The sequence below is a fragment of the Rhinopithecus roxellana genome, chromosome 19, assembly GCF_007565055.1.
Source record: "Rhinopithecus roxellana isolate Shanxi Qingling chromosome 19, ASM756505v1, whole genome shotgun sequence".
Classification (NCBI taxonomy): domain Eukaryota; kingdom Metazoa; phylum Chordata; class Mammalia; order Primates; family Cercopithecidae; genus Rhinopithecus; species Rhinopithecus roxellana.
Window position 1 is genome coordinate 56,965,768 of NC_044567.1, and position 26,523 is coordinate 56,992,290.

Below are 26,523 nucleotides of genomic sequence, written 5' to 3' on the forward strand. Positions count from 1 at the left end.
CTGGTCACTTCTATGGGCGCATGTTTGTGTGTCTTGTTAGGGGTGTTTGGGGGTGTGGAAGCCTCTGTGCCCTGGGTGCCCTTGACCTGTGTGTGTGCTCCATGAGGTGTGCGCGCGTGTGCACTGGGGGTGCACTGTGTCACAGCACCCTCAATCAGCTCTGTATGTGCGCATGCAGACGTTTGCATGTGTGTCCTACGGTGTGAGCGAGCGGATGCTTCCACCACGTATCTCTGCACACGCGTGTGTGCACTTGCACACCTGCGTGCGTCCCGAGAGAGCGAGCAGAGCCCAGCGTGGGCTGGCAGACGCGGGAACGTGTGGGTGCGCGTCCTGCGGGTTCCTGCCCGGCTGGCTCCCCGCTTGTACCGCGGCCGTGCATGAGCGGAAGGCGCCTGGCGGCCCTGCCCGGCCGCGAGTGTGCGCGCGCGGGGTCCCGGGCCGGCGTGCGCGCCGGTGTGAGTGCGAGTGAGTGTGGCGCCGCGCGGCTCCCTCCGCTCCGCGCCGCCCGCGCAGTCCGCACACTCACCCTGCTTGGTTGCTGCCGGGTGACGCGGGCTGGGCCCGCCCCCTGCCTGCCGGCCCCTGGCACTCACTCGAGCCGTCCGCAGCGGAGCGGGCAGCAGCCAAGTCAGGGCCGTCCGGGGGCGCGGCCGGCGATGCCTGCAGCCCCCGCCGCGCCCCGCCGGGCCTGCTGAACCGCCCCCGGGCCGGGGTCGCACCGGGCCGGGCCGCGCCCGGGGCGGGGCGGCGCTGCCTGCATGACCCTCCGGGCGGCGCGGGGAGAAGGCGACCATCAGCATCCAGGAGCATATGGCCATCGACGTGTGCCCCGGCCCCATTCGTCCCATCAAGCAGATCTCCGACTACTTCCCCCGCTTCCCGCGGGGTCTGCCCCCGGACGCCGGGCCCCGCGCCGCTGCACCCCCGGACGCCTCCGCGCGCCCGGCCGCGGCCAGTGCCGGCCGCAGCAGCCCCTCCGACGGCGCCCGCGAGGACGACGAGGATGTGGACCAGCTCTTCGGAGCCTACGGCTCCAGCCCGGGCCCCAGCCCGGGTCCCAGCCCCGCGCGGCCGCCCGCCAAGCCCCCGGAGGACGAGCCGGACGCCGACGGCTACGAGTCGGACGATTGCAGTAAGTTTCCAACTCGCCGACTTCGCGCCCCCTCCCCTGGCTCGGGCTTGGCGCCCCCAGGCCTCGCGGGTCCCCTCGGCCGGTCCCCCGCGCGTGGTCGCGCTCTCCCTCGGCTCACAGCCCCGCCGCGGGGTTGCGGGCCCCTCGCGCGCTCCGTGCACTCTCCGCGCCCAGCCCACCCGCCTCGAGCCCTCCCTGACCCAGACCGGAGAGGAGGGAAGTTTGGGGGCACCCCCTGGGGGTGTCCCATTTCCGGGGCCGGGTTCCCAGGAGCCGGCGCCGCGCCCCCTCCCTGCCAGCCCGCCCTCCCCAAGCTCCGGCGCGGGCGGCTGCTTTTGTTCCCGGGAAGGGCGGAGCTGTGTCCCGGGGAGACACCAGTTGCTGCCGGCCTCGCGCTTGCTCCCCGCTCGCCAGCCGCTCCGGGAGGGCCTCGCGGCCGAGGGTCGGGGTTGGGGCGGGCTGAGGAGGGCCCGAGGCTGGGAGCGGCCCGGCCTCCCGCGTGGGCCCGGCGGCCCGCAGAGCGCAGCGGCTTTGCTGCGCGGGCAGAGGACCAGGAGGACCGCGGGGCCGCTTGTCCTTTGGAAAAACCTTGGCGGTTCCTCCTCCAGTGTCCATGGACCCCGCCGCGGCGCTGGCCAGGGCCGCGCACCTGCGCCCACCTGTTACGCCCACGGCCCCCGGGCAGAAAGGGCCTCCCAGCCCGCTTCCCCTCCTCCTGGACTGAGCCTTGAGCCCCGGGGAGTAGGCAAGCACCGGAGTCCCGGGACCGAGGCCCGGCCGGTGGGCGCTCCTGGCGCCGTTTCCCATCCGCCGGGCCGGACAGGCTGGGAAACCGAGGCCGGAAGAGGTCGCAGTCCAGTGAGGAACCGGTTTGCGCGGGGTGGGGATGGGATGTGAGAACCCCCTCCTAGCCCAGCTGTGGCTCCCGACTTGCCACTGAGACCTGGAAAACCAGCGTCAAATCCCAGCCCTTCCCCGGTTGTGGCCCGGGCAGGAGTCCTGCTCTAGCTTCTCCAGGGCTGGGACTGCCCCTCCCCTGCACAGCAGGGGTGTCTGCGCCTGGCTTGGGCACTCACCAGGGCCTGTGGGCTGCGGGCCTGGAGCTTCCCAAGCATCAAATGTGCCAGCAGAAGCTGAAGGTAGGGATTACCAGTGCCCCCGGGGCGGAGATCTCCCCCATCGCTCCACCTGGGGAGGCCCATCAGCAGTGGCCGGTTAGAGCAGGGCCCCTGTAGGGAAACTGCCTGCCAGGCACTTTCTCGAGGCTTGGACCACGGCCCTCGGGCCAGCGCCTGGCATATGAAGGCCCTGCCCTGGGGTGTGGGGGCTGGGGAGCCGTCTTGTCCCTCCACTTTCCTGCCAGCTTGGGGAAATTGGGTCGGAAGAGAATTTTGCCCTCAGGGCTGTGCCCTAGATCCACCCCCTCCCCTCTGCTCCTGGCACCCTGTGTAAAGCTCACCCTGGGCTTGCTGAGCCTCTGGGCAGGCCCTAAGTGGGACCCAAGTCACTCGTTTGGCTGCCCTGAATCCAAAGCCTCCGCCAGAAGAAGGGATGGGAAACTTGTTCCCATTTCCTTCATCACTGCCACTGCACCAAGGAAGTAAGAGGGGAGGGCAGAGCTTCAGGCCACCCTCCTGGTTCCACAGAGGGCCCTCTGGATAGCGAATGGCCAAGAGACTTTTTTTTTTTTTCTGTCTCTGAACCCACAAAGCAAGGAGGGGACCAGGAAGCTTGAAACTCAGGCCAGCCGGCCGCATGTCCAATTCATCAACTCAGCAGCACTTCATGGAGCATGTCCTGGCAGCAGTGCTGGGTCCCTGGCCTCAGATACATGGCATGCAGGGGCCAGACTCACATGGGGTCAGCAGTGCAGGGCAGAGCTGGATGCAGCTTTGCCAGCTTGAACTGTGGGCTGGCCACACCCGTATTACCAGGACACGCCAAAGAAATGCTGAAAACGTGCTCAGAGGAGCTAAGGAGGACGGTGTGCCACCGAGCCAGGGCCTGCTTGGGCTCCTGTCGCCCCCTTCAAGGGGTACCCCCCCAGGCTTGGATCCTATGGGAGGCTGAGCAAATATCCTAGGCACAGGAGCCTAGAAATCTTGGCTCTTGTCCGTGGTGGGGGAACAGGTTCTGGGGTGGGACTGCCTTCCACCCAGTACCCCAGGCCGTGCCCCCCTCTGGGCTCTGACAACCAGATCCCTAGAATAAGCCTAAGTGATTCAAGCCAGATGGTTCATTATGGCTTTAGCCAGGGTTATGCTATTTGCTGCCCTAATTATTGGATTATCTCTGTTCTGACAAAAAGAAATGAGGGCGGTTGCTCTGTTGTCCAAGGCAGAGAGTGAAGTGCTGTTTATTTACTCAGCCTTTTCTCCTGGCTCTTTAAAGCCCTTCCTTTATTAAGTCATGTCAAAGCACAAGCACACAACTCACATGTTCCCAGCAGATCTCGCAGAGGGGCGATGACAGGGAGGAAAGGCAGTGAATGTACTAATGAGCAGGACCTGGTGTCCGCCCTGCCAGTTCTCCTAGGATGGCCTCTGTGGCGTGCTGCCCTCCAGTTGGGCCGTGGGCCCCACACACCACACGCTGCCCCTACCTGAGTTGCTCTCCTGCCTGGCCCTCACCTGTGGAAGCCCAGTTCATTCTTCAAAGCTGTAATCACTAGAGTGCTGTGGGTTGCAAGTGACAGAAAACCAACTCAGAGTGGCTTAAACAATGAGGACAGCTGAGGTCTTGCCACACCAGGGTGCACCAATGTGTCAGCACCTCAGCACCGTCAGGGGTGATGGTTCTGTCCATCTTTGCACATGGCTGGCGCTTTTCCTTGTAGACCAAAAATCAAGGCCCATTTCCTATTCCAAAGGGTGTCTGGGTGAGGAAGGTTCAGGTGCAAACCGAGGTCAGAATGACACTGTCAGTCTCCATCAACAAAGCAGGACCCTCAAGTCCAAGGTGGCTGCTGCAGGCCCAGGCATCACACGTAACAATAAGGTCCTTGATTGGGTAAGGACTGATTCCTTTTCTCATGTCTCAGTTTAGGAGCAAGGAAACCTCTCCCAGAAGTCCCCAGGAGACCTGTCCTTGTGTCTTGTTGGCCAGAATTGCATCCTGTGCCCATGTTAAACCTGCCCTGTGTGGTTCACCCGGGACCAGGTCAGGACTGATGCCCATGCAGGTCTGGAGCAAGGACAAAATGTTGAGTCCACCGCAAAGGCTCTCCTTGTCAGGGGGTATATTCCAGCCCCCACCGGCTGTGGTGCCCCTTCCTTTGAGCCCAGAACCTCTTTGGCCCCAGTCGTGTTCTACCTGGACCTGTGATGTTTTTAATGCACTCAATGTTACAGCACCGACTATGTGGCAGGCTCTGTGTTATGCACATGTAACATACAAGAATGCTGAGAGGCAATCTCTGAGCTGAGGGTATTCATCAAAACCAAGACAAACAGGTGACGCCGCAGCGAGGGTCAGGGAAGCAGGAACCTAAATGGGAAGCTCTGGCTTGCAGAGGTCACTCACAGAGAGGGCTCAACTGTAAGACTGGGAGGAGGGAGGAGGCGGGCTGGCAGAGGGAAAAGAGGAAAGGGAGGTGCTCCTGGCAGAGGGACAGCTGTGTACACAGGTCCTGAAGTGTCAGAATCTCAGCCCAGTGTAGGCAAAACAATAGAACCAGTGGCTCAAAGAAGCGGAAGAGACCTGTGAGGAGGCCAAAGCAGTCATATCACAGAAGGTCTTAAAGGCCACACCAAGGAGGTTGAACTAAGTCCAGGAGTTGATGGAGAACCTTCCAACAATTTAAAGCAGATGATGAAGATGTTTATAAAAATCTTAACACTCATCTCTAAGCTCCTGGGAAGCAGGGATGACAGCTCATTTCTCTCTATCCTCCCTGCAGTGCCAGCCTGGCTCAGTGGCTCAGTTTCCCCAACTATAAAATGCTTTCAACACAAGCTCGATGGTTTTCTATGGTTCTTGCCACAGATTTTTTTTTTTTTAAACTATTTGAGAGCCTGATATTTTTCTTCCAAAAAAAAAAAAAGGAAATCAGGGTAGATTTCCTATTCCCAAGGGTGTCGGGAAAGTCCAGGCACAAACCAAGGTTATGGTGATGCTGTCAGTCTCCATCAGCCAAGCAGGGAGGTGTTCGGCCTTCGAGGAGCCAACAGGGGCTTGAGTTTGATTTTCTCTGAATTAGCCCCATTAAAGCTCTATCATTATCGACAAGCGGGTGACAACTCTCAAAGGCCCATTAGTGACCAACCCTCATTATTTTTCGGAAGATGTGAACTTCAGTGAGGTCATGTGATTTGCGCGCTCCAAGGGCAGGGCGCTGTGGCTCACAGAGAAGCACCTTCTCCTGCCCTTAGGGCCCTCGTCAAGCCCGCGGCGCTTTTCCAACGCAGAGGGCTCTGCAGGGTGGCGAAGCGGCTGAGCCCTCACCCTCCTTTGCCAAGAGCAACTCTGCTTTTCTCTCTTTTTGTTTCTTAGTTACATCCTCCTAAGATTTCAGATAAACAAAGTGGCAAAAAAAACACAACAAAAAAAAAACCCAAAAAAAAACCTTTTTGGACCAGGGCAGAGTGGCCCGTGCCTATAATCCCAGCACTTTGGGAGGTGGAGGCGGGAGGATTGCTTGAGCCCAGGAGTTCAAGACTAGCCTGAGCAACATCGTGAGACCCCCCCAACACACACACCACTGTCCCCCCTCCCCACACACACACCACTGTCCCCCCCTCCCCCCACACACACCACTGTCCCCCCCACACACACCACTGTGCCCCCTCCCCTCCCCACACACACCACTGTCCCCCCCTCCCCCCACACACACCACTGTCCCCCCCACACACACCACTGTGCCCCCTCCCCTCCCCACACACACCACTGTCCCCCCTCCCCTCCCTACACATACCACTGTGCCCCCTCCCCACACACACACCACTGTCCCCCCTCCCCTCCCCACACACACCACTGTCCCCCCTCCCCACACACACACCACTGTCCCCCCACACACACCACTGTCCCCCCACACACACCACTGTCCCCCCACACACACACCACTGTACCCCCCCACATACCACTGTCCCCTCCCCACACACACCACTGTCCCCCCCTCCCCTCCCCACACATACCACTGTCCCCCTTCCCCTCCCCACACACACCACTGTCCCCCCCCACACACACCACTGTCCCCCCTCCCCACACACACACCACTGTCCCCCCCCACACACCACTGTCCCCCCCCACACACACACCACTGTCCCCCTCCTCTCCCCACACACACCACTGTCCCCCTCCCCTCCCCACACATACCACTGTCCCCCCTTCCCCTCCCCACACACACCACTGTCCCCCTCCCCTCCCCCCACACACACACCACTGTCCCCCCTCCCCTCCCCCCCCCACACACACCACTGTCCCCCCACACACACCACTGTCCCCCCTCCCCCCCACACACCACTGTCCCCCCCACACACACACCACTGTCTCTACGTAAATTTTTTTTTTTTTTTTTTTTTTTTTGAGACGGAGTCTCGCTCTGTCACCCAAGCTGGAGTGCACTGGCCAGATCTCAGCTCACTGCAAGCTCCGCCTCCCGGGTTCACGCCATTCTCCTGCCTCAGCCTCCCGAGTAGCTGGGACTACAGGCGCCGCCACCTCACCCGGCTAGTTTTTTGTATTTTTTAGTAGAGACGGGGTTTCACCGTGTTAGCCAGGATTGTCTCTATCTCCTGACCTTGTGATCCGCCCGCCTCAGCCTCCCAAAGTGCTGGGATTACAGGCTTGAGCCACCGCGCCCGGCCTCTACGTAAATATTTTTTAAACTAGCTGGGCATGGTGGTGGGCACCTGTAGTCCCAGCTACTTGGGAGGCTGAGGTGAGAGGATTGTTTGAGCCTGGGAGGCTGAACTGTGATTGCGCCGCTGCACTCCAGCCTGGGCAACAGAACAAGACCCTGTCTCAGGAAAAAAAAAAAAAAAAAAAAAAAAAAAAAAAACTTCTTGGGAGCCACTAGGCTTCCAGGGAGAAACTATCATGTTTGTTATGGAACATGATGGAAGTGAAGAGGCCTAGATTCTGTGCCCTGGTCTGCTGGGCCGTGCTGAGCAGCTCACCTGCCCTCTCTGAGCCTCATTTCTCTGAAGGGAAATGAAGTTGGGCCATGTGCTCCCTAAGAGAGCTTCACTAGCCTCTGAAAATTGTGACCGAGCTTCTATTTATAAACTATCATTTCTTACCTTCCAGTGGAGTTCAAAGAAATTCATCAGTGCCTTCCTGGTGACACACTGGGCGTGCTGTTCCTTCCCAGGAGGTGGTGACAGGTGTCAGTTTTCCCCCCCGAGCAGATGGAGCAGGTCGCTGCCCTCCTTAGACAGGGGTTTCTATAGAGCCAGTGCAGGGGCTCCTCCCCTCCAGGAGCTGGGTGTTCCCGGGGAGCAGACAGCCACTCTGTCTTCTGGCTGTCCTTCTCCGGGGTTGGGAAACAGGCAGCAATCAGACGGTGCATTTCCACAAGTGAGGGTCACACCAGATCCAAGCTCCTGGGAGCACCTGGAGGGCAGGTGGGCTTGAATGGACCAGCCACGTGTGTCTGCATCTGTTTGTTGGTCTCAGAGGTGTGGCCAAGGCATGGTCCCATTGCTCAGGAGGGTGAATCATGGGGGGAACGCACCCCAGGTAGGCCTGACCTGAACGGCAGATCGATTGACTGTCACGTAAAGCCAACAGCTTTGGAGAATATTGTTACAAAAGCACAGATTGGTGTGTCTTGGGCTGTGGCTGTGTTCATTGCTGCAGGAGCGGTGGGACATACCTACCTTCCAGCAGCCTCACCTGCTTGGTGTGTAGATGGCAGCAAGCATGCCAGCTACAGCTATTGCTGAGGCACACATACCCTTCTCAGGAGAACATGCCCCAGGCTTCACTCAAGACCTAGTGTTTATTGATTTTTTTGAGACAGGATCTTGCTCTGTCACCCAAGTCGGATGCAGTGGCACAGTCACTCTCACTGTTGCCTCAACCTCCTGGGCTCAAGGGGGTCCTCTCACCTCCGCCTCCTGAGTAGCTGGGACCACAGGCATGCGCCACCATGCCTGGCTATTTTTGTATTTTTTGTAGAGGTGGGTGTTGCCATGTTGGCCAGGCCGGTCTTAAACTCCTGGCCTCAAGTGATCCACCCGCCTCAGCCTCCCAAACTGCTGGGATGACGGGCATGAGCACCGCGCCAGCCACCAAGATCTGTTGGCTCTTAGTTTGCGCATAGTTCTAACAAGTATCATCACCTGGTTTCTTGGGAGAAACAATTACTGAACAGGTGAGAGAGCTGTTTGTACTACCACAGACAAGTAATCTAATAGGAGTTTCAGGCTGATGTCAAAGAAAGAGGCAGAAAAATAAAACCGAAAAGAGGACCACCCGGGACCCTCTGGTTGGTTCATGTCCCTGTTCGCATCTGGACTATGACTGACATTCGGAAGAGTAATCGTAGCCATAGCAGTGACTGAGGTTATTCAGAAAAGCTTAAGTGACCATTTGTATATTCTGTTCCCAAAGGCAGGGAGGGAAATGATCCAGTCAAGGACGGTTTCATTCCAGAATGGGTCTCACAGAAGCCAGTACTGTTAGCTGGAGAACCCACCAGAGGGATCTGCTTCTTCTGTAATGATCTACTGATCCCCTCCTATACCCCAGGCACACTGTGTGCTGTGAGGTGGATACCACTGTTGTCTCCATTTTACAGATGAGTAAACTGAGGCATAAAGACGTTAGATAAGCTGGTCACACAGCAGGGAAGTGCATGCTGGGATTTGAACCCAGGAGACTGATGTCAGAGGGCAGGTCTTGCACCCCACACTGCTGCAAACACAGACATGTGCCTGATCCATGTTAGAAGGGGGTGATCTGGACAAATGCCACTCCCATCACCAGCTCACAATAAAGGACACTCCACACCAATGGCCTTTCATTAGCCAATTTCCCTGCAGACCCAAGAAACTTTATTATGCCTGGCTGGGCCCAGCACTCACCCAGAGATCTGCAAATTTGTTCTATAAAGGGCCGGACAGTAAATATTTTCAGCTGTGCAGGCCATATGGTCTGCTTCTGAAGCAGGAAAGCAGCCGCAGACGAGATGTAAATGATGGGCCCAGTCAGGTGTGGCCATAATTGGATCTAGATCCATGTTGGGAGCATAGCTCAGAGCCTGAAGAATACAGTCTTTCAAGTTTGGCCTTCCCTTATCCCAGGATCACACCAGTCGTTAAGCCCGCACCTGCTGGTTGGCCTGTGGTTGGAATCATCACCTCCCCCAGCCCCACTGTACCGTTGGCCAACTCCTACTCATCCCTCATGGCTCAGGTGAAACATCACCTCCTCCAGGAAGCCTTCCCTGATGGTCCCAATTCACATTGGCTCCCCGTGGCTCCTGGCTCACCAGACTCTACTGCAGCAAATTCTTTCCTTTTGTTCCTCCCCTTAAGCTGTGCTTTCCTTGGGGTAGGGACTCTGCCTCACAGATGTCCATCCCCTAGAGTCTGGCATATTGTAAACACTTGGTAAATAATGAATGAATGTGACACCAGTTGACCAGCCCTGCAGCCTGGGAGCAGACTCTGGGCTTCTGAGGCCATCTGTGAATGTGCATCTTGCTGTCTGGGGATTGCCCCCAAGCTCTGCCCCCTACCATCACCTCGGCCTTCATGCTGGGAGCCGCTTCTGCATGGAAAGCCACAGCTGCTGTGAGTGATTGCCCCCGGGGAGGGAGGCAGCTGCACCCAATTATGGTTGCACCCTCCCCCCTGGCTGTAGGGAGTTATCACTGCCATTGAGAGACTTGGGGGCAGCAGTAGGAGGACCCAGCTGACTCCTCACAGCCTGCTCGGGGTCCCCAAGGGGCCCGAGAGGCAGAGGAGCCGCAGTCCTGTGTATTGGCCAGGGCCTGCCTCTCTCCAAGCCTCGTCTCTTCTGCTTTCTCATGTGATCCTTGTGACATCTCACAGGGGAGGGAAACTGAGGCACGGGGCCCAGACTGGCAGTTGCACCAGTAGGGCAGGAACTCGTTTGACTGGGTGCCCAGCTCAGGCGGGCTGCACACTGGGCCAGACGGGACTGGCGTGACCCACCCGACCTCTCTGGGTCTCAGCCCCTCCTCTGGAAAGTGGGGAGAATATTGTAACTTCCCAGGGTTGGGTGGGACTGGGAGGACGGGTGAGGGGCTGGCATACAGCCAGTGCTCCGTTGGTGGCAGCCACCATGGAACAGTGGCACCTGCCCAGGCCAGGCCCATCCGGCCTCACGGGGACAAGTGACGCTTCTCCAAGACGTGGCCAGGGTGGGACCTGTGCGCTCCTCTGTCCGCAGCTGCCCTGGGCACGCTGGACTTCAGCCTGCTGTACGACCAGGAGAACAACGCCCTCCACTGCACCATCACCAAGGCCAAGGTAGGCCCCGCCGGCCTGCCCCCAAAGTCCCTGCCCCGGGGTCCGCAAGAGAGGGCCTAGGTCAGGGAGGCCAGACCACACCACCCGCCAGGTTCCTGTCCAGGCTTTTGGATGTCTGAGCTGTGTGGGGTGTGGGCCAGGAAGGAATTCTTGTTTAAACCTTCGTGAATACCCAACTCCAAGAAACGCCCTGGACAGTCCGGCATTGAGGGGAGCAAAGAAACAGCCGAGAATGGGAAGATGGAGGCCTGGACGGAGGCCTCCGGAGCCTGGGGAGGGGTGGCTGAGAGGGACAGAGAGGGACAGGGTGCTGTCTGTCCTGCAGGCCAAGGGAGGGTGGGTTGGGTGCTGGTGCCTCCAGGCCTCCCAGACGCCCGAGGAGTGGGGACGCCACTGTGCACCCTGGAAGCCGAGCCACTGGAGGAGGCTGACACCATTCGAGGCAGGGTGTCCAGGGCCTGAGCCCAGAGGCCCTCCGATCCTCACTACGTGGGCTGGGGTTGTAGGTGTGTGTGGACCCCTCTGCAGCCTGGCCCGGCCCCTGGTGCTCCCCTCTGGCTCTGCCACTCGAGCCAGCATGTGTCAGTTCCATGTTCTCACCTGTCCTGTTCCCTTGCCCCCTCACCCCATTGCTCCCTGTGGGAGGAAGGTGCCAAAATTGATGTTCTCTCGCAAGGTAAGGGCCTGCGTGGCCAGTGGAGTCTCCCTAGTAGTGCCGTGGAAGGGCCTGAGCCAGCCCAGTTCATATCCAGCGGCTCCCGCAGAGCCCCACCCAGACTCCCAACCTACAGGCTCCCTGCCCCTCCTCCCAGCCTGGCAGTGAGGGCTGCCCTTGGCGCCGTGCCCACCCAGTAGGACAGGCTACTGCGTGCCACCCCAGGCTGTTCCCCAGCCCAGCCTGGGGCGTGACACGTAGACTGCCATGGGTAGGTGTGAGTGCCATCCACGCCAGGCCCAGGGCCCTGGTTGGGCACTGAGAGGCCTGCACACTCCATCCCACCCCTGCCCTCCCCTCTAGAACCACCTGTGCTGTGGCTCAGGGCATGCCCAGCCTTGCCTGGCAGGGGCTCCAGCCGCCCCTAGGAGCAGAACTGAGCATTTATCACACCCCAGCTGTGCCAAGGTAGAGATCAAGCTAGACCCTCCCTACTTTCCCTCTGTCCAGCTTTGTAGAGGTGGTCCAGGCCTGGGGACTGGAGAGGTGCTGGCTGCCAGGCCACTCTGGCCAAAGCCCACACCTTCCTCTCTGTCTGCCAGACACCAGGGCCTTTCCTTCCTTGTTCCAGGTGTGTGTGTGTGCAGGTGCGTGTGTGTGCAGGTGCGTGTGTGTGCACATACATAGCTCTGTGTGTGTGTGGGTACTGTGTGTGTGCGTGTGTGGGTACTGTGCGTGCACACATGTAAGTGTATGTCCACTTTGGGCTGTATCCCTCAGGTATCAGAAGTGGGGATGGGAGGCCCAGTTCCTTCTCTGTATGAATCCAGTTCTGTAGGGAAGGGGTGGCACAGGCTGGGGAAGAGCTGGGGTTCTGGGCTGGGGTGTGGGGAGGGGCCTAGGGTGGGCGAGCTGAAGTGAGGCTGGCCTCCGGAGGGCCGGGGTGGGGGCTGGACACTCCAGGTGCACCCCTGCTTGTCACCCCTTATAAGGGTCAGTCTCAGTTTGCCCATCTGTAAGGAGGGTTGACTGTCCCTGCCCTACACGGCCATTGTGAGCATTATTGGGTTAACACGCGGCCCCTGGCACTGCCAGTTCTGGGAGACTCTTGTTTTTGTTTTTTATTATTGTGGTAAATTACACAGATCTAAATTTCCCAGCTCAACCGTTTTTTTTTACTCCTCCCCTCAGCGCTCAACCATTTTTAGCATACAGTTCAGTTGTGCTAAGTACCTTCTACCTTCACACTGCTGTGAGACCCTCTCCAGAGCCCTCTTCAGCTTGCAACACTGAGACTGGACCCACTAAACAACTCCCTCTTCCTCCTCCCCTGGCCCCTGGGGAGGCCGCCATTTGGCTTCCTTCTCTATGGATTTGACTCTTCTAAGGACCTCATATACCTCATATAACTGCAGTCCCCCAGCGTCTCTCCTTCTGAGTCTGCCTTTCACTCAGCAGAAAGTCTTTAGGCTTCATCCCTATCGCAGTGCATGTAAAAGTTCCTTTTTCAGGCTGAATGATACTTCAGGCCAGAAAGCTCCTCTCCTGAACACTTCGCCAGCAACAGTCTCTGAGGGGCCCAGGGCGGGGTAGGGCTAGGGTTTTGGGGAAGAGGCTCTCCTCTCAAAGCCAGACCCCCCGTCTGTTCCCTCAGTGCCAGTACTAGCCAGGGCCTCCCCCGGGCCTCCTTTGCCCATCCCGCCTGTATTAGTCCATTTTCACGCTGCCGATAAAGACCCGCCTGAGAATGGGTGATTTATAAAGGAAAGAGGTTTATTGGACTTGCCGTTCCACGTGGCCGGGAAGGCCTCACAATTATGGCGGAAGGTGAGAGGCACTTCTCACACGTTTGGTGGCAAGAGACAGAATGAGAGCCAAGCAAAACGGGATTCCCCTTATCAGACCAGATCTCATGAGAGTGATTCGTTCCCACAAGAACAGTGTGGGAGAGGCCTCCCCCTGACCGGGTCCCTCCCACCACCTGTGGGAATGATGGGAGTACAACTCAGGATGAGATTTGGGTGGGGACACTGCCAAACCTTATCACCTCCCGTGGGGCCCGCCCCTGAACTGTGGGACCAGTTTCTGTCTCTCTTTTTTTTTTTTTTTTTTTGAGACGGAGTCTCGCTCTGTCACCCAGGCTGGAGTGCAGTGGCCAGATCTCAGCTTACTGCAAGCTCCGCCTCCCACGTTCATGCCATTCTCCTGCCTCAGCCTCCCGAGTAGTTGGGACTACAGGTGCCCGCCACCTTGCCCGGCTAGTTTTTTGTATTTTTTAGTAGAGACGGGGTTTCACCATGTTAGCCAGGATGGTCTTGATCTCCTGACCTCATGATCCACCCATCTCGGCCTCCCAAAGTGCTGGGATTACAGGCGGGAGCCACCGCGCCTGGCCTTGTGTCTCTTGCCAACTCCCAAGCTGGGGAGGGTGTGCCCAGTAGCCCCACTAACAGCTCCCTGCCCTGGAAACAGCCTCCTGCCCTTCCCCTTCCGTGGACAGAGGTCAGGCTCTGTGGGTGGAGGCGTGGGTGGAACCCAGGTCAGGGCCAGGGAAGCTGCCTGTTTGGGCACAGAAGCTGGTGGCAGCACCGTGACATGGCTTCAGGCAGTGACACTGGTCCTTTTGCTTTTGGCCAAATGTGTGGCTGCCCAGGGTGCTCAGGGACCTGCTGGTGGAGGAGTAGAGAGGCAGCAGCAGGGGCCTCGTCACTGTCCAGGGGTCTGAAGGACAGAGCAGGCGTCACGCCTGTCCCAGCATGACAGCGCCCCTTGACCCAGCCTGGCTCCCACGGGTGTCTCCGGGTACAGAGGTGGGACCACCAGAGCCACTGGAAAGACATGCCAGAACTTCTGGTGGCCCAAAGATTTGTAAGTGAAATGTGTCAAGAAACATGGCCCACATGGAAACATTTTAAGCTACAACAAACAAATGTATAAGAACTGTAAGACTAAGACACAGCTGTCAGGCTCCCCTGGGTCAGGCTGGGCCACCACATTCCCAGAACTCTGCACTTCAGGCACTTGGTGGGAAAGCGCAAGGCCAGGGTGAGGGAGTTGAGTTTGGAAGAGCAGCCTTGTCACCTTGAGCACATGTTGGGCCACTGAGCCAGGCCCTGTCCCAGAGGCAGCCCCACTGGGCAGGGCACAGCTCAGATGCACCCACTGGACCTCAGCCACTTCTCCGGCATCTCACAGGGGCCTGGCATGCAGAGAAGAGAGCAGACACTGTGCCTGCCAGATCCTGTGTCCACACGGTCTCCCTCCCTCTCCCTCCAACCCTAGGAAGATGAGACTATTAATTATACCCCCGCCTTTTTTTGTTTTTAATTTGAGACAGGGTCTTGCTCTGTCACCCAGGCTGGAGTGCAGTGGTGCCATCACGGTTCACTGCAGCCTCTGCATCCCAGGTTCAAGTGATTCTCCCACTTCAGCTTCTCTAGTTGCTGGAACCACAGGCACTTGCCACCCCACCCAGCTAACTTTTTAGTTTTTTGAAGAGACAGGGTCTTACTGTGTTGCCCAGGCTGGTCTTGAACTCCTGGGCTCAAGCACTGGGATTACAGGCGTGAGTCACCGTGCCCGGCCAACCCCTTTTACAGATGACAAAGCTGAGGCTTAGTAGCTCATCCACTTCCCAGGTGGTGAACACAGGAGCTGAGCCTGGAACCCAAGCAGCCAGGCCCCCAAACCTCTGCCCTTTGCCAGTGGCCGGGAAGTAGGTGTTTGGAAGCCCGTGCTGCATCCCCCAGAGCTCCATCAAAGCAAGGTGGGGTGGGCCTGGGAGGGAGCCCCAGCCTCCCCTTGGAGATGGACCTGGTGTGAGTAGCCACGCTGCCTCCCCGACCCTGCTGGGTAGGAGCCTGGCGGTGCACCTGTGAATCCTGTCCTGGGGTTGCTGGCTGCACCTCCCAGACGCCACAGCTGCCTCCCTGCATCCTGAGCACCATCCCAGAAGAAAACAAATGCAGTTTTCGGAGACAGGTGCCTGCTGAGGTCAGCAAAGCCCCCATCTGTCCGTGCTTCTGTGTGCCTCTGGCTGTCATGCGTGGCGAGGTTTTCTGAGAGAACCAGAGTGAGTGAGGGGAGCCATCTTGTGGAGGAACCCTCTGTGGCCAGGCTTGTGTGATCTCTGTGGACTGACTGGGAGTTGTGGCAAATATGGCCGAAAATGGGGCTTAGTCTCGGACCGTGTCCCGGGGTTACGTGGATTTAGGGTCGATGAGGGGTGTGACCACTCAGGAGGCCATGCTTGGAAGATGGGGGAGGGGAGTCAGGACGATGGAAGGACCTGACCAAAGTGCGAGGGGAGAGGGAGGCTCAGAGGAGGGTGAGCCACCTGGCTTCCAGGATGAGGAGAAGAGAAAAAGTCTGTCCTGACGGAGGCCCCATGACAGCTGCCCTGGGCCAGGATGTTTTGGGGAGAGGAGATTGCACTGGCATTGAGCCATCCTCACTCCCTCCATCTGGAGGTGTGGGGCCTGGGGGCTTCTGTGAAAGGGGCCATAAATAGACCCAGTGGACAAGGGTATCTGCTGGCCCAGGCACCTGCAGGCCCTGGCAGTTCCGTCTCCCCAATTTCCACTTCACACCCTTTGCTGTTCTCTGCCCAGGGCCTGAAGCCGATGGACCACAATGGGCTGGCAGACCCCTACGTCAAGCTGCACCTGCTGCCAGGAGCCAGTAAGGTGAGGGGTTTCACCCGGGCCTGCCCACCAGCGACACCCACCCACCACCTCAGGCAGTGCACACTGATCCTTTTGCTTTGGGGCCTGGACTGGGCTGGGGGCACCCAGGGAGGCCCACCGCCGCCACTCCCCTCAGAGCCCAAGCAAGCTGGTGGGACCTCAGCCGTTCAGCTGCACACTCAGCCATTCAGTGTTAGCTGCCTGCTGATCTGGGAATTCCAGAATTTCCAGGCCAGCATTTTATAAGAAGCATTCTCAGTTGGAGGTTACTATTATGGACCTATCAGAGCATTTAACGTGTTGATGGGCTGTTCCTTGACTCTCCGTAAGGGGGATGAAGTGGGCAGAATCTGCCCAGTATATTTGACCACAGGATCCTCATTCCTATGCCAGATGACCCAAGAGTCCGACCACACATGTGGAAAGGGCACCAGCACAGCAGGTGCATCTAGGAGAGGAGAGAGAAATTGCTGTTAAATAAAAGCATCAAGGTGACCTCGAGCTGTGGAAAATCAGAACTTAGACTTCCTTCTGTGCATCGTGCACTTCAGTGCTGCTTTATTTTTAATTTCATGGGGCAGAGTCTGAGTTGACTTGGGGGCCTAAATGGGTAGGCCTGGGCCCGCAGCCATCCAGGAGGCCCACCCCAGAAGGGGCCATTCCCGCTTCCCTCGGGAAGTCAGGGCTGTAGGAGAAACGGCAGCGCCCCACCACCTACTCCTGGGGAAGAAATGGGCTCCCCCCGCTGGGCCTCGGTGTCCTTATGCTGCAAGAGGGGCTCGGGGATGTGAGGGCCGAGGGCGAGTGTGACCAGGGAAGTGTGCCCCACGTGGGAGCTCAGTGACCCCTCATTTGTGGGACTGGAGTCGGCAGTGCCTGGCTGCCGAGTTGTAGGAAGTCCCCAGGATTTTCCCCAGTGTTTTATAAAGAGCAGTCTCCTTACAAACAAGCTCCCGAAAGCAGCGGTAGAGAGGGATTCCCCTGCCCTTTCCACAGCGGGAACACTGACGCTGCCACAGAGCTGGAATTGGAAGCCCAGGCTGTCTGACCTCGCAGCCTGGGCCAGGTGTGGCAGACATCAGACCCATGCAGTCAAGCAGCTCAGAGTCGCTGGCACAGGAGGAGGGCGTGGCGGCAATATTCCAGCTCGGAGAGGCCGCCCCTGAGGCAGGCCCGAGGACAGGATGGGTTCCAGGCAGAGGGGACAGTCCGCAAAGGAAGGGAATGCCCTGGGAAGGAGACTCCAGTTCCACGCAGGCCTGCTGCAGAACCCACCCCAGGGCCTCAGGGGCTGGAGGCGGAGTCCTCTTTGGATGGGCCTCCTATGGCTGCTGCAACAAATGACCACAAACTTCGTGGCTTAAAGCAGCTCACTCATTCTCTGACTGCTCTGCAGGTGAGAAGTCCAACAGTGGTCTCCCTGGGCTGCGTTCCTTCTGGAACCTGGGGACCCCACCCATGTCCTAGCTCTTTCCAGCTTCTAGAGGCCGTCCACCCTCCCGGGCTCGTGGCCCCTTCCTCCGCCCTCACAGCAGGCCCTGTTGCATCTCTCTGGCCCCCTGCCTTGGTGACGTCTCACTCTGACTCTCTGCCCTTTCTGCTCTTAAGAACCCTGTGACCACACTGGGCCGCCCGACAATCTAGGATATAATCTACCTATTCTAAGGTCCGCTTGTTATGAACCCTAACTCCACCTACAGCCTCCCTTCCGCTTGGCCGTGTTGATAACACATTCACAGGCTCCAAGATGAGCATGTGGCCATCTCTGGGGGCCGTTGTTCCGTCTGACACACCCTTTGATGCTAAGACGATCATTTTTCTCTTCTCCAGGCAAATAAGCTCAGAACAAAAACTCTCCGTAACACTCTGAACCCCACGTGGAACGAGACCCTCACTTACTACGGGATCACAGACGAAGACATGATCCGCAAAACGCTGCGGTAGGCGAGGCCCCGGCCGCCTGCCCCTCCCCCACCCCCGCCCGCTTGTCCTCGTGAAGGCAGGACTGGAGGGTCAGAGGGTCTCCTGTGGGTTCAGCCTCATGCAAGCAACTCCAGCCTGGGGTTTGAAGAAAGGCAGAAAGCTCTGCTCACGCCAGTGGAGCCTGGTGGATGCAAAGGGTCACCCTGGCCCCAATCCCCTGAAGGTGCTTCCTGGGGCCTCTCCGGGTGCTGGCGGTGGATCCCTTCAGAGAACCGGCTCTCCCAACCTCCTGGCACTGGCCCTACCTTCTCCTGTCCCCTCTTCCAACCTGAGGACACGTGTCCTGGAGGACAGTACCTGACATCATACCACACTCTGGCCCTGTCAGGGCCCAGGCATCTTGTGCGCCTCCCACCCCAGACCAGGGCAGGGCCTGGGGCAGGACAAGCCAGGGCTGGCCCTACCCGCGCACACTCCCCCCACGCCCAGTGCGTCTGAGCTGCTGGCTGTGCCTCTCACCCCCAACCCAGGATCTCTGTGTGCGACGAGGACAAATTCCGGCACAATGAGTTCATCGGGGAGACACGTGTGCCCCTGAAGAAGCTGAAAGCCAACCACACCAAGACCTTCAGTATCTGCCTGGAGAAGCAGCTGCCGGTGAGAGGATTCATTGAGCGCCTGCTGTGTACCTGGCTCGGTGGCAGAACTTCCTGCCTTTGGTGGGGCTACTGAGGGGCAGAGTGAGAGGGGAGGGGAGACTGAGGAGGTGAGCGTGGAGAGGCAAGGGGGTGGAGGTGAGGAAGGACCCTGGCTTTCACTCTGAGTGGCCACGGGAGGGTGCTAAGCGGAGGGAGTACGGGGGATGACATTTTACCAGGCTCACTGGCCTGGGCTCAGGATGGCTTGAAGAAGAGGGAGGAGAGGGCAGGAGGCCTGGGGAGATGGGGAGAGATGGGCACAGCCCTGGCCTGACCTTGGCGGTGGTAGGAGAGCTTGACTCTGAACCGGATGTCCAGGCAGCAGATAAGACATCCTTGGGTGAGGGAAGGGCAGGTCCGAGGTTTGGGGCCTGAGCCACTGGAGCCTGAGGGGCTGTTTGCTGCACTCAGAGGACTGTAGCAGAGGCCATGGGTGGACGGGACTCTAAAGGAGCATCCTTGGAACGTGTTAGACTTGAGTGCCTGTGAGATACTCAGAGGAGACAGAAGAGTCCCTTTTCTAGAAATGGCCTTTGTCTGAACGTTATGTCAGAACAGATTTTGCCCCCTGGCCTGCTCCGGCAGCTACGCCCTGCCGCGTCTTGGTCTCTATGTCCCTCTTCCCTCCCCCACCCTCCCTTGTCTCTGGCCTGGCCTTCACCTGGTTCATAGGGCTGATGAAGCCAGGAGTCCCTAGTGCCACTAGGGTCAAGAGAAATGCTGGGGCCTCAGCCTCCCAGCGTTCAGGACACAGGCAGAGGCGTGGTCCCCTCGCTGGCACGTTGTCTGCCTAAGAGGGCTGGGCAAGGGGCACGTTCAGAAGGGCAAAGCCCAGCGGTTGTCCCCAGTGTACCCAGCCCCAGTGGGCCCGGGGATGTTGACTCACCTCAAGCCCTGGGAGTGAGTCAGCCTGTGGCCAGGGCTTCTGCCCAGAATCCCAGTTATTTTTTCATAATTTGATCCAGTTTTATTCCCTTGTCACATTCTCTCCCACTCAGATATTTGTGTGATGGGTATAACCTTTTCTGGTTTATTATTAGTCACTAACCACAGGTAACCCGGTTTTTCCACATGATCTATGTCACTTAAGAAAGGCAACATCTTGGGAGGCCGAGGGAGGCGGATCACGAGGTCAGGAGTTCAAGACCAGCCTGGCCAACATGGCGAAACCCTGGCTCTACTAAAAATACAAAAATTAGCCAGGGGTGGTGACGGGTGCATGTAATCCCAGCTACTCAGGAGGCTGAGGCAGGAGAATTGCTTGAACCTGAGAGGCGGAGGTTGCAGTGAGACAAGATTACACCATTGCACTCCAGCCTGGGTGACAAGAGGAAGACTGTCTCAAAAAAAAAAAAAAAAAAAAAAAAGGCAACACCAGCCCTACTGTAGTGTTCCTGAGTTTTGATCACTGGCATAAACAACTGTGTGGGTGTGTGCTTGTGTGTGACTTGTGTGTAAGACCATGTGTCAGTACGTATCTGTGTGTGACTGTCTACGTGTGTGTGGTGTGTGTTCGTGAAAGCATGTGCATGCGTGTGCAACCCTGTGCATGGCCGTGATCACGGCATTACTGGGTGTGCTACCAGCTCATTGGTGCAGTTCAGGGACTCAGTGACCACAGGAGTACAGTTTGGGATACACCCCTGGCAGTGAAGCCACATTCTGTTGATACTTTTATTTTATTTTCATTATTTTTTTTGAGACCAAGTCTTGCTCTGTCAGGCTAATTTTTGTATTTTTGGTAGAGACGGGGTTTCACCATATTGGCCAGGTGTCTCAAACTCCTGACCTCGAATGATCCGCCTGCCTCAGTCTCCCAAAGTGCTGGGTTTACAGGTGTGCACCACCATGCCTGGTTAATTTTTGTATTTTTAGTAGAGACAGGGGTTCGCCAGGTTGGCCAGGCAAGTCTCGAACACCTGATCTCCAGTGATCCTCCTGCCTCAGCCTACCAAAGTGCTGGGATTACAGGTGTGAGCCCCTGTGCCAGGCCTCTGGTGGTACATTTAGAATTTACAATCTCCGAATATTGTCTGTTTTAAGTCAATACTGAGCAATACCCAATGGTCTTCCTATGAAACAACCCAGAGCACAATATCCCAGCCCTGAAAAAACAGTGAAAAATATCCCTGAAAAAACAGCGAAAGATATCCCTGCTGCTGCTGCTGCTGCTGCTGGTGGTGGTGGTGGTTTTGAGATGGGGTCTTGCTCTGTCGCTCAGGCTGGAGTGCAGTGGTGCGATCTCGGCTCCCTTGAAGCTCCGCCTCCTGGGTTCAAGTGATTCTCCTGCCTCGCCTCCCAATAGCTGGGATTACAGTTGCCTGCCACCACGCCCAGCTAATTTTCATGTTTTTAGTAGAGACGAAGTTTCACTATGTTGGCCAGGCTGGTCCTGAATTCCTGACCTCAGGTGATCTGCCTGCCTCAGCCTCCCAAAGTGCTGGGGTTACAGGCGTGAGCCACTGTGCCTGGCCCCTGCTGGTTTATATTGTTTAATTTTCACACCACACACAGTGACACAGGCAGCACAGTGCATCGAGGCCCTCACACACAAAGCTCTGCCTGAGGGGCAGATAGCCAGATCTCGCAGGCCTGGCCTGATCCACCGGGAACGGCTGCCTGAGCACTGTTGAAAAGGATTCTGAGGGGGTGTTGGAGCTCAGGACAAATGCTGAGATCGATTAGCCTGCCTGCTCTGGGTGTGGGGCTGAGATCGATTAGCCATGCCTGCCCTGGCGTGGGGCTGAGATTGATTAGCCATGCCTGCTGTGGCGTGGGAGGTGGTGAAGGTGGCCAGTGGGGCATGTGTGTCCTCCCTGCTCAACATCCCTGCTCACCTCACAGGAGTCTTATCTCCAGAAAGGGTTAGATGTAGCCAGAGGGACTCACTTTGGTGCTAGGCAGGGCACGGTTGTAAGTAAAAGAATGTGGCTGGGCCTGCTTAGGAGAGGAGCCCGGTGGAGTCCTAAGGGGATCCAGGGGGACACAGGGCTCAAGCTGGGTAAGTCTGGCTGCGCTGAGGGCCCAGGAGAGAGGGTTTGGGTGCACAGCAGCCAGAAGGAAGAGGCCAGGTGGTCTTGGGAGGTCAAGGAATGGAGAAGCATCAGTCTGGCTGGGGATGGGGAGGCCTGGAACTGAGATCTCCCCTGAGAGGCAGGCACCGGGCAGCTGCTGAGGCAGGGGAGGGGACTGAGTGGCCTCCCCACCTGGCTCCCAGCTTCCCCAGGGTGAGGAAGTACCAGAGCTCTGTCTTCTGGGTTCTCCTGAGGGAGCCACCTCCAGCACCCTGAGAGGCGCCAGGAAGCACCTTCAGGGGACTGGGGCCAGGGTTACCCTTTTCCATCCACCGGGCTCCGTTGGCGTGAGCAGACGTTTCTGCCTTTCTTTGAACCTTCCAGGCTGGAGTTGCTTGTGTGAGGCTGAACACGCAGGGGTCCCTCCATTCCTGCCTTCACTAGTATAAGCCTCCAGTGGGCCTTTAGTGCCAGGCCCTTGCCCAGCCCTGAGCTATTAAAGATGATGCAGGTATTAGCCAGATGCAGTGGCTCATACCCGTCATCCCAGCACTTTAGGAGGCTGAGACAGGTGGAGTGGTCAGGAGTTCGAGACCAGCCTGGCAAACATGGCAAAATCCTGTCTTTACCAAAAAACACAAAAATTAGACTGTAGTTCCAGCTACTCAGGAGGTTGAGGCAGGAGAATCGCTTAAACCCGGGAGGCGGAGGTTGTAGTGAGCCAAGATAGTGCCACTGCACTCCAGTCTGGGTGATAGGAGTGAGACTCTGTCTCAAAAAAAAAAAAATTTACAGGCAGAGTTCGAACTTCAAGGAACTTAGAGGTTGGGGTAGACCCATGAGGAAGCAGGGGGTCACACAGGCCATGACAGGATAAACCCGAGGCAGTGGGCACACAGAGGGGACGGCCAACCCACCCTGAGGGTCAGAAAAGCCCCCCAGGCCCGGAAGGACCAGGAATGTATCAATGGTGAACACAGAGGAGGATGCTGGAGCTGTGGATTAAGCGTGCACTAAGGTGTGGAGGTGGGACCTGGCTTCAAAGCCGAGGGACTGCAGAGAGGGCAGGCCGTGAGGAGGACCTGGCGGGAGACCATCCGCGGAAGCCGAGCACGCCAGGCCGGGGACTGCAGAGCTGTGAAGGGCCAGTTAGCGCATGTTAGGGTCTGTGCACCATGCTGTCTGTGGCCACCACGCAGCTCTGTCCTTAGAGCAGAAGCAGCCATAGAGGAGGCATCGAGGAGCTGGCAAGGCTGTGTTCCAATAACATGTTATTAATGGAAGCCGAAGTGTGAATTTCATATCATTTTCATGTGTCACAAGATATTTTTCATTTCATGTTTCTTTCTGCTATTCTGAAAAGTAAGAACCAGCTGGGCATGGTGGCTCACGCCTGTAACCCCAGCAGTTTGGGAGACCAAGGTGGGAGGATCCCTTGAGCCCAGGAGTCTGAGATCAGCCTGGGCAACATAGTGAGACCCCGTCTCTCTTTTTTTGAAAAAGAAATTTTTTTTAAAAAGGGTAAGAGCCACTCTTAGCTCACATCCCATACAGAGCCAGGCGTCGGGTCTGATCTGGCCCCGGGCTGCAGTTGCCAATCCCTGGGCTGGCCCTTGCTGGGCTGTGATGGGCACCCCAGGCCATGCAGCCAAGAACAGGGAGGGTGAGGGTCAGATCCACCCCCAGCAGAACCCTTGGGAGGAAAGAGATGACAGAAGGCCTGTGAGTTCACAGTGTGACCACTCACCAGGGACCCTGACCGGGTCTGGCTACAGCAGCGAGAGTGGGTGGGCTCAGGAAGAGGAGGCCAAGTATGGCCAAGAGAGGGGTGGGAGCAGGTGAGGACTGAGTGACCGTCCCGTCCAACAGGTGGACAAGACCGAAGACAAGTCCCTGGAGGAGCGGGGCCGCATCCTCATCTCCCTCAAGTACAGCTCGCAGAAGCAGGGCCTGCTGGTGGGCATCGTGCGGTGCGCACACCTGGCCGCCATGGATGCCAACGGCTACTCGGACCCTTATGTGAAAACGTGAGTGTGCTGTGCGCGCGACCACCTGCCACCTCTTCACCTCTAAGGACGGGGTTCCGTGTGCCGGCTCTGTGGTCTCAGGTGGCAGGCACCCAGGGAGTATTAGAGGTACAGGGGCGCCGTGTTCCTGATGGGCTCCCTTGGCAACTCCAGGGGTTAAACATGGCCAGCCCACTTCACAGATGGGGAAACTGAGGCCCAGAGAAGCTGAGTGGCTTCCCAGAGTCATGCAGATATTAGTTATCACCTGATGCTATGTCCAGGCCTCTCTGTGACTGAGGGGCCATGAGGAGGTCGGAGGAGGGGACAGAAGGTGGGGCCAGTGCCAGGGGTAGCCAGGAGGCTGGGGGAGGTGGCAGAGGAACTCTGCTAGGCCTTGGCAAATGCCCACATGTGCCCAGCCCTATACTGGGGCCACAGATGCAGATAAGAGTCCACCCAGCTCTACCAACAGGGGCTGATGGTGGTCCTGGGAAGAGACACTAACTCAGGATCCATGCCCGGTGACCTGGGCCCCAGAGCTGTGGACCCGTGAGCCTGGTCAGGAGAGGCTGTGTAGCTCTGAGAGCCAGGCAGGAGCTGGCGACCCTTTGGAGAGGGGTGCCACAGGTGCCACAGTGACTACCATCAGTGCCTGGGGCTCTCCAGAAACTAGGTAGGTATGAGTGTGAGCTCGCAGGGAGATTCTGGAAAAGTGAGACTTGGGGAGGGATTCAGTTCACAGAAAGGAGAGGCAGGTGCTTCAGGGAGGGGATGACAGAGGAATGGCCCTGACCCAGGGGACACCAAGGACCCAGGGGGACACCAAGGACCCAGGGGACACCAAGGACCCAGGGGACTAAGGCCTCAGGGACATCTTGGCACCATGAAGAGGCCAGTACTCCTCAATGCACAGCTCTGGGGGCACCATTCCCATGGCCATGATCATATTTCTGTCACTTCAAAAATTGTATGTGGCAGGTACAGTGACTTACACTTACATTCCCAACACTTTGGGAGGCCAAGGCAGGAGGATCGCTTGAGGCTAGGAGTTTGAGAACATCCTGGACAACATAGTGAGACCCCCATCTCTACAAAGAAAATAAAAATTAGCTGGGCGTAGTGGCATGTGCCTGTAGTCCTAGCTACTTGAGAGGATTGCTTGAGCCCAGGAATTTGAGACCAGCCTTGGCAACATCCTGAGACCTTGTCTCTACAGTTAAAAATAGTAATAAATTAGGCCGGGTGCAGTGGCTCATGCCTGTAATCCCAGTACTTTGGGAGGCCGAGGCATATGGATCACTCAGCCTGGCCAATATGGGAAAACCCCATCTCTACTAAAAATAAAAAAATTAGAAAGGCACGGTGGCTCATGCCTGTAATCCTAGCACTTTGGGAGGCTGAAGTGGGCGGATCACCTGAGGTCGGGAGTACGAGACCAGCCTGACCAACGTGGAGAAAGCCCGTCTCTACTAAAAACACAAAATTAACTGGGCATGGTGGTGCATCCCTGTAATCTCAGCTACTTGAGAAGCTGAGGCAGCAGAATCGCTTGAACCCATGAGGTGGAGGTTGCGGTGAGCAGAGATTGTGCCACTGCACTCTGGCCTGGGCAACAACAGTGAAACTCTGTCTCAAAAAAAAAAAAAAAAAAAAAAATTAGCTGGGCATGGTGGTGGGAGCCTGTAATCCCAGCTACTTGGGAGAATGAGGCAGGAAAATCACTTCAACCTGGGAGGTGTAGATTGCAGTGAGCCGAGATCGCACCACTGCACTCCAGCCAGGGTGACAGAGCAAGACACTGCCTCAAAATAATAATAAATAAAGAAAAATAGTATGACAGTAATGGGATGGCTACTTTGGGAAGCAGCCGATAGTTCCTCAGAAAGTTAAACACAGAGTCACCATTTGATCTGGCGATTCCACTCCTAGTTATGTACCCAAGAGATAAAAACATGTCCATCCTAAAACTTGTGCAGGAATGTTCATAGCAGCACTATTCACAACAACCCAAAGTGGAAACAGCCCAAGCGTCCATCCACTGATAAATGGATACACAAATGAGGTCTGTCCCTGCAGTGGAGTATCAGCCCTAAGAAGGAGTGTAGCAGGTGTGTGGAGTATCAGCTATAAGGAGTGTAGCAGGTACGTGGAATATCAGCCCTAAGATAGAGTGTAGCAGGTACGTGCTACACCGTGGGTGGACCTTGAAATCAAGTTGCTAAGTGAGAGAAGCCAGATACAGAAGGCCACGTATTGCACGACTTTATTTCTATGAAGTGTCCAGAATAGGTCAACCCACAGAGGCAGAGAGTAGATCTGTGGTTGCAGGAGCCGGGGGGATCTTGGGGGGACACGGGCAGAGGCTGCTGAAGGGTTCTAGGTTTCCTTCTGGGGTGATGAAAATGTTCTAAAATTGATTGTGATGATGGCTGCATAATTCTGTGACTATACCAAAAACCACTGAATTATACACCTAAAAAGGTGCATTGTACAGTATGTGTATTATGTCTCAAAACATCTGTTATTTTTAAAAATCCAATCACACCAGGCTCCAGGAGCAAAGCCCAGGACCTGCTGCATCTTTGGGGGAAGTTAGGCTTCCAGAAAGAGTGCAGGGGCTACTGGTTTTCTATGTGGAAAACACTAAAGTGGGCCCCAGCCTCAACAACTTAGCAAAACAAAGTATCCAGTGCACTAGAGACCCGAGTGCTGGGGGAAGCTCTGTGAATGCTGAGAAGACACTCAGGAGACTCCCATAATAACCATTGGAGAGAAAGTTGGCAATATCCAGTCGACGTGGGAAATGTGTGCGCCCTGTGGCCACGTTATTTTCCTTCCAAGTTTATTTCCTAGAAACCTGGGCATGGGTGGGTAGCTATGTATCACAGCATTGCTTGTAATAGCTATAAACTGGAAATAGCCAAACATTCATCATCAGAGGAATAGATTAATAAAATGTGGCAT

The 26,523-nt window shown here is 57.0% G+C and overlaps 1 protein-coding gene across 1 annotated transcript in view; it reads left to right on the top strand.

Annotated features, from left to right (window-relative positions):
- The first annotated feature begins 615 nt into the window (after positions 1 to 615).
- Positions 616 to 26,523, top strand: part of DOC2B (double C2 domain beta) — a 37,667-nt gene continuing 11,759 nt past the window's right edge. Inside the window, exons 1-6 of the mRNA XM_030922713.1 lie at positions 616 to 1,135; positions 10,496 to 10,575; positions 15,841 to 15,915; positions 17,746 to 17,855; positions 18,369 to 18,495; positions 23,420 to 23,577. Coding sequence (XP_030778573.1) covers positions 814 to 1,135; positions 10,496 to 10,575; positions 15,841 to 15,915; positions 17,746 to 17,855; positions 18,369 to 18,495; positions 23,420 to 23,577 — 872 coding nt within the window. The 5' untranslated portion in view covers positions 616 to 813. The remainder of the gene's footprint in view (positions 1,136 to 10,495; positions 10,576 to 15,840; positions 15,916 to 17,745; positions 17,856 to 18,368; positions 18,496 to 23,419; positions 23,578 to 26,523) is intronic.